The sequence below is a fragment of the Manis pentadactyla genome, chromosome 5 (genome assembly GCF_030020395.1).
Source record: "Manis pentadactyla isolate mManPen7 chromosome 5, mManPen7.hap1, whole genome shotgun sequence".
NCBI classification, from domain to species: Eukaryota; Metazoa; Chordata; class Mammalia; order Pholidota; family Manidae; genus Manis; species Manis pentadactyla.
In genome coordinates, this window is record NC_080023.1 from 131,861,209 (window position 1) to 131,873,674 (window position 12,466).

Sequence of the window (12,466 nt, forward strand, 5' to 3'; positions counted from 1 at the left end):
TTACTCAGGGCTGATCGTCCAATTAGTGGGTTTTGCCTGCTTCCTGTTCCTCCTCCCCTCCCACTGCCTTCTCTTCTGCTGTTTCCCAGGCAGGCCATTAGCACCTCCACCAGATGCTGGAGGGGGCAGGGGAAAGAAGACAAGGCCTGGCTATTCAAAAAATAGTAACAACAATTATAAATGAAAACCCTGGTTAAGGCAAAGTTCAGAATTCATATTTAGAATGGGGAATTTAAATTATTAAATTTATGGATATTAAGGATTTGTTATTTTAAAATTCCATGACCAGAGATAATTTCCTTCTTTGGGGTATGAAGACCATTTGAAAGGCAACATCCTGTTTACATTTGAATTTATGGTTTCTAACAATTATGAAAACATGCAGTTACCACCCAGAGGTATCTGGCTGCATTATTTAATCACTGTGTGTAACCTGACTGGGAGGACTCTTGCAGGTAACTTAAATCTATTTGACAGTTACTGAGCACTTGCTGTGTACCACGCATTGTCCCAGACATTGGGGACATATTAGTGAACAGAAAGGCAAATAACTCCTGCCCTTGTGGAGTTTACATGATAGATGAAGGATTCAGAATATAAAAAATAAACATAATTTTAGAAAGCAAATTATATAATATTTAGAATGATTTCAGTAGCAAGAAATAAACAGAGCAGAGAGCTGGAGTGTGTCAGAGCACTGCGTGCAAATGAATGGGTTTTTAGGGTAAGTCTCATTGAAAAGCTGACATTTAAGCAAAGACTTGAAGAGAGGGAAGCAAAGATCCTGAGGTGGGGACTTGTCTGTTCTGTTTTAAGAACATCAAGGAGATTGGTGTGGCTAGAATGGACAGAACAAGAGCAAAAATGGTAAAAGAGGAGATCAGAGAACTAATCAGACATAGATTTTAAGTTGCAGCATTCCAGAACTGTGATAGCAAAGTTCTGTAGCTGTGCTGTCTGATACAGCAGCTACTAGCGACACTGCTTATTTAAGCACTTGAAATATGGCTAATGTAATTGTGGAGATGGATTTTAAATCTCATTTAACTGTCATTAATTTAAATTTTAATAGCCACATGTGGCTAGTAGACACCATACTGGACAATGCTGTTCTAGCCCACTTGGGAGTTGACATGATCTGATTCACGTTTTTTGCAGCGTAGCTCTGACTACTGTTGGGAATGTGGAGAGGCAAGGACGCAGACAGGGACACTGGGTGGTGTTCCAGCCAGCCACACGAAGACCCCATGCAGGATCACTCACTAGCGGTTCCCCTCCAGACCTCCACAGCTACTGGCACAAAGCTTTATCAAGCTGACTGAATTAGAGTCCTCATGAGATATTTATCAATAAGACCAACATTCCCTGGGAATCACATCATTTAGAAAGAGGACAGGAGATGTGCACAAGTTGATCCTCTGCTCTTTGTCAGAACTTGCTGTTAGACTAAAATTAGTATAAATTAGTTCTTGTTAAAATTAACAAAAAACTCCAGCAAGGTCAGTTTATCATTCACTTCTCACTGTCAAAAAAACCATAGCTCAGAGAAACGAAATCTCCTTTGTGGCCAGGACAGAATCTGAATCCACATGGCTCAAAACCCATGCTTTTCTGATCGCATCCTAACCATGTCCTTCACAAAAATGTAAAAGTTAATAGTCTGATAGAAGTATTAGGCTGAAATGAGCCTGGTCCAGCTCACAAGGAAGCTGCAGTTTTTTTTCACTGTTTGGAGGCAATCTTCTTCATGGGGGGAAGAGACTGGGTCTCTTTGTCATGGATTCTAAGATGAACACCCCGAGAGAGAGCAATTTCCTTTCTCCTCATTAAAAAAATTGGGACATTGTTTCCAGAGGTAGGGAACCTAACAATTCTCATACCTGTTTTGCTACAGGAAATTAAAATTAGTGGAAGCTGTGTTTTAATGAAATGGCATTTTCTAGAGCAGATGTTGACAGATAGTGATTCTACTGGGATGTGAACAAAATAAGCTTGCCCTGACTGGCATCGAAGTCTTTGCCTGATGAGCCTCTGATTACAAACAGCCAGGGTAAGTGTGAGGCCCCCACCCAGTGAGGTGTCCCATCTCTCTCTCCCGAGCTTTGGGGCTTTGCCTGGCCTGATGGAAACATAGTCACCACACTCCCCTGCCCCACAGTGTCACTCAGAACCTGCTGGCAGGTGGTGGCTGGGGCAGCAGGCTTGTCCCGGCCCTTTGGAGGAAGGCAGATGTCTTCCCACAAATACGAAATGGCAGCCCAGCCCTACCATTCACTGTTAGCAGGTTTGTACTAGGATAGCCTATGTGACATCTGAACTCCAGGAAAAAAGCCCTCTGCCATGTCAGAAACCTACCAGTTAGGACATTTAGGCATACAAATTAGGACATTTAGGCCTCAGAATGAAAAAGCAAATAGAATTCATACTCAGTTGCTAGAAATTTCCTCTGTTCAGAGCCCAGAAGTTTTTTTCCAGGGAGTCCATGGGTTGAAATCAGGGTGAGGTTACTGAACTTCAGGTGAGAGCTAAGGAGAAAGGGGGTAAAAGCAGAAAAACGAGGTAAAGCATGATTCAGTGAAAGTTCATTATAGTTCAATTTAACCTTATTTCATGCCTCACCCAATTGCTGAAATTTCCTTTGAACCTATCAACTCTCTCTTCTCACAAACCTTCAAATAGAACTGACCATTTACATGAAAGAAGCAAGATGGTGTTTGAAGTAGGTGGATCCAGAGACTTCCAAATGATGAGTCACTGTAGTGGTAGACATCATTTAGTTTTTAAAATTTTGCTTCACAGAGTAAAACAAAATAAAACTCAAAGTTGGGAGGAGGGAGGTAAATTTGGTCTAAATTAATGCAAAGATCAAATTTCACACTACTAAGAGACTGCTCAGAATCTATAACCACCATGGCTAAAGCCTTCTGAGTGGATACAGTCTAGTGCTTGTCGCATGTTCCTTATTTGGTCCTCGTATCCATACAGGGAGGCCACAAACATAATCATCCCTATTTTGTTATGGGAAACTGAGGCAGTAATTTGCCTAAGGCCACACAGCTAGACAGTCTGGAGTCAGGCTGTGAACCCAGGCCGTCTTCTCACCTCACCTCTGCCTCCACTGCCCTGTGGACCCCAAACTGTTGGTGGGGATACATAAATCATTTAATTCCCAATTGCTCAACATTAGCTTTATTACTGTCACACACACACACACACACACACACATATTACTCAAAGGACAAGAGAGGATCACCTAGGAGAAAGTTTTAGACAACTCCTTTTAAGAGCAAAAGTGCTTTCTATTTGCATCAGGCTCACAGGCATTAGCATTGTCATAGAGATTAATCTTTAAGACTCTTGAAGTGGGGGAGGAGGTTTATTCTTTTTCGATTTTTTTTCATTGAAGTATAGGTGATATACAATATTATATTGGCTTCAAGTATACAACACAGTGATTCAACAGTTAGACATGATTAAACCCCCACCCCAACTAGTGCAGTTACTGTCAACATAGGAAGATGTTACAGAACCACTGACTATATTCTCCATCCTGCACTTCCATCTAAGTGCAGCTTATATTGATTGAGATGTTGTGCCTTTTTGTCCCCTCACCCACCCACCCACCCAACCCAAGCCCTCCCCCATGGTAACCACCAGTCACTTCTCAGTGTCTATGAGTCCACTGCTATTTTGTTCATTTTGTTTTGTTTTGTTTTTAGATTCCACAAATAAGTGAAATCATATGGTATTTGTCTTTCTCCTCCTGGCTTACTTCACTTAGTGTAGTACCCTCTAGGCCCATCATGTTGTCATAAATGGCAGGATTTCTTTCTCTTTTATGGTTGAATAATATTCCATTGTGTGTATGTACCACATCTTCTTTATCCATTCATCTACTGATGGACACTTAGGTTGCTTACATATCTGGCTATTGAATAAACAATGTGGCAATAAACATATGGTTGCATATCTTTTTGAAATTAGAGATTTAGTTTTCTTCAGGTAAATTCCTGTAAGTGGAATTACTGGATGATATGGTATTTCTATTTTTAGTTTTCTGAGGAACCTCCATACTGTTTTCCATAGTGGCTGCACCAATTTACTTTCCAACCAACAGTTCCCTTTTCAGGGAAGCTTTTTTATTGTCTGTATTTCATACAGAAGAAAATCAAGGCTAGAAATGGTAGGTAATTTGTTCATGGTCATGAAACTCTAAGCAGCAGGGCCAGAAATTAAAACCATGTCTTCTGTCCCTGAGCAGCACCGTCTTCACTCATCCAGGCTGTCCTCCAACCAGTTCTGAGAGTACGGTAAGGAGCGTGCTGCCTTTCCCATGAGGAAACTGGAAATTTTCCAAATGTAGAAATGCTATCAATTTACGGACAATCTGTTAAGTACCATTAAAATCAGGAGACTTCTGGTGACGGCACAGGCCAGCAATGTAATAACCTCAATTGCACCTGACATTTAAAAATAGCTAAATATTATGAAAGATTTTGCTTTAAAGTCTCTAAGGATGTGTGTCATTTAAGAATGAATATTCTTATTTGATACAAAGAAAACCAGGCTCATCTTATCCTCTAATAAGAACAAAAATTTTGATATGCTCAAATAGCATAAAGGTCACAATTAACCCGGGCTACTTATGGCTGCCAGTCTGCAAATGCCCATCAACAGCAGGCCTTTCATTTATTACCATTTAATGGAAAACCCAAATAATAATAATTATAATACGTATTTATATTCACAAAACTTCATTTTGGCCTAGGTGCCTATGTGATGGAAATGTGGTTTATGTTGTACTATTAATAGTTATATACAGGACCTTCTTACATCTCTATGTGAATAGATGGCTTAGCAATTATCCAGCTATCTTTGACTACAAAAACAAACTCTTTGGCACTGAATAACTGAATGATCTGACAATATGATCAAATGACTTGTAAACTGCCAAATTACTGCACTGTATGTCCTGAATTATGCTATTGTCCAATTAAAGATACACCCTCAAAAGACTGGAGTGGGGCATTTTCTGGATTTTTATCCACAGAGGAACCAGCTTTCCACTCCTTTTCCTTATCCTTAGTCCCTTAGCAAAAGTTCCTTTCGCATTCTTCATTGTGGCTGTTCTGGGTCTTTATCCAATCTTCAAGGACACTAATTTAACCCTTCTTGTTCTCTCCACTATCCCCTATTCTCATTCTCAAGCAAGTACATCTCCCACATCACAAAGAAAACAAAGACCAGCCCCCAGGTGACCCCCACCCCTCTGTTTCCCTCCCTGACACCTCTAGATACAGGTACAAGGGTGTTCTTCCATTCCCCCTGGTTATGAAACAGGTGTCTCCCCATCTACCCTGTCTCCTCTTCATGCTTCTCTCCTATCTATCCCTACCCGTACACCAGCAAATTTCTCTTACAACTGTACTTACAAAACCTGGAAATAAGCAGCCTAGTGCTGAAAGGTGGATCCATGAAGTCAATAGGGGCCATGGACCTGACTCTCTGCTTCTCCAGGTTGATTTCCATTCTCAAAGTCTTCTCAGGTTCAAGGTGGCTCCAGGAGCTCCAACCATCACATCCCATATCCACATTAAAGGCAGAAGGAAGGAGGAATTGGTAGAAAGTGCTGCCCATTAAGGAGCCTTCCTGAATGTCTCACATGACATTTCTTTTTACATTTGCCAGAACTAGTGACATGGCCACATGCAGCAGCAAGGGATGCTGGAAAATGTGTTTTTTCAAAGAGAAACACAAGGGTTTTTCCAAGAATGACACTGTTCAAGGTTCTGTTACCAAGAACAAAGTGCACAATGAATACTGGGAGGCAACTAAAAGTCTCATGACTCTTGAAGGAAGGGTGGGTGGGACTGGGGTAAGATCTTCCCTGCAGGAAATAGGTGGCCGACTCAACAGGGTTTGGTTAAAGGAAGGCAGAGAGAGACCTGTGTAGGGTTCTGGGAAACAATAAGGGATGGGGAATTGTCCAGAAATTAGCAGTAGTGGGATGCTATTACTGATGCAAATCCCGAGGAGCAAGGGATGAATAGAATGGTCACAGCTGGGGCTATGGAAGAGGCCACATTCAGGAGCTGCAGGAAATAGAATATGCTGTCTGACACAGCACTGTCTTAAGGGTCTCAGAATTGCTTTTTTTCCTGGTTCCTACTCCTCTGTCCATTGATCCTTCACAAGCTTCCCAGACTTCACATCCTTCTCCCTGGGCCATGATATTTACCACCATGACTTCATCTTACATACTTACACTATTGCTTTCTTCTAAGCTCAAAACCTAATTTCCAAAAGCCTATCAGTCCTAATGGGGCCACCCCACTGCATCCAAGATTCAGTATGTGTCCAAAAGCCCTTGTAGAGCATTCCATTCCTCCCTTATTTCCATCAAAGGCAGAGCCAACTAACCACCTCTTAGGTAGGAATGTGAGGGCCACCTTCAGGCTCTTACCCTCTTTTTCACTTCCCACAATTGATCACCATGTCCAGTCACTTTCCTTTCATCCATGTTCCTTGAGTGGCCCGCACCCACCATTCCTAGGACACGCTGCCTTAGCTCACTTTCTTGCCTAGAGAAATGGTGTTAGGGTTAGTCTCTATGACACAAGTCTTACTCTCTCTCTCCTGTTCATCTCCCACACAGCTACTGGAAACCTCTTTATAAATAAATCCAATCTCAATCATTCTGGTTTTAAAGTCTCTGTGTTTGGTTACCACTTTGGTAGCAGCAGAGCAGAGTGGCTGAGACCAATGGGCTGGAGTCAGATTGCTTCAGTTGGACTCCCAGCTCTAGCACTTTCTAGCTTTTTTACCTTGGGCAAGTTATTTAACTACTATGTGGCTCAGTTTCCTAGCCCATAAAATGGGAATAATAGAACCTAATTCCTCATAGGGGTGCTGTGAGGATTAAATGAAATAGTATCTGTAAAATGTTTCAAATGTCAACTGCTGTATAGAACATTTGCCATGAATGTTAACTTTTTTTATTACCAAAATACTAAGTCTTCCCCACCTTCTTTGTAACATCAGACTCTTGCTATTCAGTGAAGGTTCCCTGCCTCTTTCATGTCTTTATATGAAAGTATCACTAGCATTTCCATTTCTTTCTCCAACTTAAAAAAATTTTTCATCTGATTTAGAAACATCCAAATATTTAATTTTTTAAATTTACCACTAGAGTATCTAAAAGTATTGGCCCAAAATCACAAAGTTCACAATGTAGAATTCTAGTAGACTTCTGAGGATGAAATATGGAGATTAAATGCTTAAGACTTTTAATTTGATTACCTATGGATATTTTTAAAGTTCTTGCAAATAGAATAGCAGGTCCCGGGTCATCCTGGGCTTGGACATGCACCAGACAGAATGGGAGGAGCAGCAGGGCCCCAATAAAAGCGCCACCCTCAGATCTGTTGCCTAATGGATAGAAGCAGTATCTACCATCACTGTGAGTCCTCTACTCTGATATCAAAGGTCACCATGTCGTGGAAAAAAAAGTTCAAGTTCAAGTGCTCAAGCCAACAAAACATTAAACAAGTGCACCTGCATTTTCGCAGCAGATAATTCCAGGGGGATTTCACGTTGCTGTGGATACAGAGGGGGAACAGCTCAAAGATACTTGTAAAGCAGAGAGGGATTAGAGTATCTAGGGAAATAAGTAAAAGGGATTGTGTTTCATTCCATGCTTCGGGAGGACAGCTACAAAATTAGGTCTAAACATCCTTATGCTTCAAATAAAAGGGTCACATTGCCAATTTAGTGTGAACATGATAAAAGGAACATAAAATTTTCAATGTTGCTTCCCTTTCTGGGCAGCAGAAACCTGTCAACCTGCCAGATGAATGCTTGATATTTTTATTTTTAATTTTTGCTGATATTTCTCTATGGGGGGTGCAGAGTAAGAGCAACCGAAATGAATGATTTAATTAACTTTTTTCCTTACTGATTTTATTTGAACAAATAGATAACTTAGAGAGAAAATAATTATCCCACACCAATCTAAATGTTAGTTTAATTCACTAAAATCTTTGCTTTCTGAATTGTTCAGAACAATGACAGAAATATTTGCCAAATGACAGTAAATCCTACCTCCAGATAGATATTTAACCTAACTGTTTATTTTACAAACTTAATTCAGTCTTAACAATAACATGTAATGTCACAAAATTAATGATAAAGTGTGCTATAGATGGGGGTTTAAAAGTTGGAAGTTATATGAACTTCCAGTGTGAGAAGAAAAATATAAGGCAAAAAAAATCAAAATATGTATTAAATCTACCAGTTTTCTCTGAAAAGTTAACATTCATCAGCAATATTTTTTGTTTAGATCACAAGAGATTTCTTGATGACACTCATGGCTCCCTCGTTGTTGCGAAGGCCCCTGCGGTCATGGCCACAGGACTGCAGGTGTTGCCACAGTCTGACCTCCAGGGCGAGACCAAAGAAGAGGGGGCCCAGGGAGGTAGGGTCAAGGATCCTGAGCACTTCCAGAAGGGGCTGGGGGCTCCTGAGGTGAGGAATAAGCTGAAAGCTCTCTCCCTGGCCCTTCTTCCCTTTTCTCTTGGGTACCACCCAGCATGGCTCCCCTAGTATGGAAGCCCCAGTAGGAACCAGGATGGGGACTGGAGAAAAGGGCCCAGGAGCAAGTGTCTTTAAGTCTGCTGGAGTCCGGGCTTGCATCCTGGGACAAGGGATCTAGGATCAACACTGGACGAAACAATAAGGTAAGGATACCTGCCTGGAGTGACCTAGGTGCTCTGTGGATTCTCTAGGGACACCACAGAGGAGAAGGGTCGTGGCCAGGGGAAGGAGCTGGGGGAAGGTCTGGGGATGCAGGGTCTCAGATGAGAAGTTTACGCATTTCTGCATAAAGTAAAACATAAATTTTTACTGAAAAAATGAGAACAGGTGTAAGGTTTGAAATGTCCATTGAATGAATAAGAATAACATTTGAGAGTTCTGGCAAAATAGACTAAAATAAAATTGAACTTTGCTTTAAGATACAGGAGAAATGATTAATAATGTTTTCATCTTTACTATATGTGAAGTAAAAATGTTATACATTAATACTTCAAGCATGTGTTTATATACATTGAGCATATACAAGAAATAAATATCAAGATGACAGTTATAAAGTTGTAAAGCTTTGCATACAAGAGGTGGCAAAATACATGACACAAATCAACCTGTTACATAAGACCATCATCACAAAGCATCATGGGAATTCAAAAGCCAGTGAGATCCCTTCTGGTGAGGAGGATGACGAAGGGTTTTATGATTTGGGCAAATGCAGGCAGCTAGGAAGGCTTTATTAACATCACATGGGCAGGTTTCCCCAGGCTTGGCAGATATGTTTTCTTGGACTTTCATTCTTAATAGTGATAGTTTAAGCGTGAAGTTGGTGAAATGCTTTATACTAGGACCGATTTAGCATGTAAATACAATGACATAGGGTAATGACTTCAGCTATGTAATATTTAATAACAAGTTAATAATTTTGCCAGGTAAGCCCATCAATAATGATGTGACTTAGAAGTTACATGATTTGCTGAGCATTAGAAAATGTAGTTTGGAAAACAAGCTCACAGGTTAGTTACAATGAGCAATTACAGGGGGAAATAGGTTTCCTTATAGATAAGACTGCCAATTTGGAGGAAATGTGTACATAAATGGTTATTACTATACCCAGATGCGTGTCAGAATTACCTGGATGTCTGTTAGAAATACATATTCCTCAGACCCTTCTCAGCCCTACTGAATTGTAACCCTAGGAACAGGGGCCAGAAAACCATCTTTTTGTAACTACCTCTGCTCCCCCCTCCATATCCCTCCACCCCTGTACTCCTGCAGTTAGCTCTGATGTGCGAATTTGTTGAATCTGGAATTTTCACAATCTGTTGCTTATAGAAAAAAATTACTTAACACTAATCCCATGTCTAGCTGATTCACAGCACTTTCCTCCATCACGAGTTCTTAAAAGCATTTTTTTCAAGCCCAAGTGCCTTACTTTGTTGGTACATTGGAAAGATTCTGGTTATCTCTTTGAAAGAAATTATCTTCAGAGAACTACAGTTAGAGATAAACATGATCTCCAGAAGCCATGTGCTTAGTAGCTGGTCTTGCCAGGACTGGATATCACAGTTTCCAAAAGCTCCCATTCCCTAGAAAGGATGGCCACCTGGCACCTCTACCTCTACCGTCCTGTGTTTCCAAGCTTCCCCTCCAACGTGTCACCCAATATCAAATGCTGTAGGAGGGGAACCAGGGTGACACCTCCTTATTCCCTCAGTGTGCTTGTAGGTACTTCTATTTGTTCATACTGGTATAAAAGAAACCAGTGGGTAGGTGGTGTAGCCTCAATGGTCCCTTTGCAGGGAGGAAAGAGAGTGATTTGTGGATTCAGAGGTGAGGAGGGCTTGGGGTGTGTGGCTGAGGCTGTAAAGCATCCCTTGTGATTTGGGGAGTGAGGCTGCTCCTTCTGGTGGGAGCAGCTGGTTGGAGAGGACACTGAGCTGGTGGCATGGAAGTCCAGGTGAATCCTTGAAGGGCTTGTTAGAACACAGACTGCTAGGCTCGTTTCTCTGATTTTCTGATGTAGTAGGTCTGCAGTAGGATCTGAGAATTTGTATTTCTAACAGGTTCTCAAATGATGTCAATGTTGGTGGATTGTTCTACAGATAGAAAAGTGAGAGGCTCCCAAGGCTTTTGGGTTCTCAAGAAAGGAAGGTAGAGTTTAATACAAGTTTCTTTGAAGGAGGTATATGATTCCACTAAATATTCAAGACACATGAGCAAAGAATGAAATTTTTGCCTTGGCCTTTTTTTTAATGTGCCAGAACTCCTGGATTTGGGGTGGGAATGTACTCAGAACCCCCTAAGATTTAATGATAAACCTGAAGTTAGTGGCAGAATAGAGGACCCAAATATGTCTAGATCAAGGTTTGCAAAGTGTTAGAATATCAGGAACAGGCATAAGAAACATTTGTTAGCAGCCCAAAAGGCACAGATATGGCCCTTATGACCAGGGAAGTCTTTGGTCTCCAAGAGGGCTGAATATGCCTCAGTGTGGGTAGACAGCTAGAAGGGCAGTGTACAACTCCAGCTTTTCTCTGGAGTTGAGTGGTTCTGTAGAACAAACACCACAATGCTGGGCTGCTTGCCTGGTCCTCCTGATGTCAGAAGTGGCATCCATTTTAACCAAACATGGCTTTATCAGACAAGGAGCTCTTGCAAAGAGCTGGCAGATGCTGGCAGGAAACACCTCTGGTTCCTCCCTACTCCTTGGGGAAGAGAGCATTTTCCATGTGAGGAAGACTCCGTCTCCCTAGTTTCTTCCCTTACTGGAAAGACAACATCTGGTTCCCACCAGGGATCTAGACATGCAAATTAATTGGTGGGGAGGCAGCAGTCTAACAAGCATTGAGTGCTAGGCCTTTCTAGATGCTTTGCACATATTGCCTGATAGAATGCCCCGGCCAGTGTAGAAGGAGAGATTCTGGTGCTTTCCCAGTGTGCAGGTGAGGACACAGAGGCTCAGATGTTGGATGACTTTCCTGGGCTCTATCAGTCATGGCAAAGCACTGACTCTTGCCTCTGCACCCTAACTCAGTGGTGTCGGGCTCCCCTGGAGGGGAGCAAAGGCAGATCTTACCTCCCCCACACCCCATTAGGGATTCACTCTTTACAGGCTGCAGCCTGAGCATCTGCATCTCCAACAAGCTCCAAGGTGATGTTGAAGGTGCTGATCTGCAGACCACAATTTGAAAACTACTAATCTAACCATATCTCCATCCCAAATTAGAAATGAAGGATTTGCCAAGACAGGCCCCAAAAGCTGCCTTTTTCTTCAGCAAAGGTTTCTGGTGGAGTAGGACACCTGGGGTTCTCTTCAGAGCTGCTGGAACACTGGGAAAAGAGGTAGCCATGAAACAGCCTTCTCGTCTAGCCTGGCTTTTCTCTGCTTTGGTCTATGCGCACATTATAGGGCAACTGTCTAAAAATTAAGAGGACAAACTAAAGAAACTGGAATGATAAAGGGTATGGTTGCATCACCTGCAAATGGTTTTTCCACCCCAGTGCCTTCCTGTCTCTCTCTGCTGGGGACATCCTCTGACCACAAGCTTGAGGGACAGGCTAGAAGAACAGCCAAAGTGACCATGCCCCCATAAGGACAGGAACTGGGGGTAGGTACCCCACTTTCTCCCTCACAGAGGGCCCTCTCTCAATTGCATCCTTCAAAGGGCCCCAGTGGGACTGAGTCTCGGGTACCCACAGTGACCTGCTGACAAATGCTCCTCTGGGCTTTGCTAATTTTCCTCCCCTTCCCATCTCACTGCTTGGCTATCTGAGGCAGCTCCCCAGAATCACTCCCAAATAAACTACCTGCACCTTTGTTTTCAGTGTCTGAAGGAATGCATACAAAGATAGGTGCCACTGTCATCATTTGTAAGTGGAG

General features: G+C 42.1%; 1 protein-coding gene across 4 annotated transcripts in view; it reads right to left on the reverse strand.

Annotated features, from left to right (window-relative positions):
- The window catches only part of CFAP61 (cilia and flagella associated protein 61), a 406,566-nt gene that overhangs the window by 101,061 nt on the left and 293,039 nt on the right, over positions 1–12,466 (reverse strand). For all 4 annotated transcript variants that reach the window (XM_057502682.1, XM_057502680.1, XM_057502681.1 and 1 more), the window contains one exon: positions 2,427–2,525. In XM_057502682.1, coding sequence (XP_057358665.1) covers positions 2,427–2,525 — 99 coding nt within the window. The remainder of the gene's footprint in view (positions 1–2,426; positions 2,526–12,466) is intronic.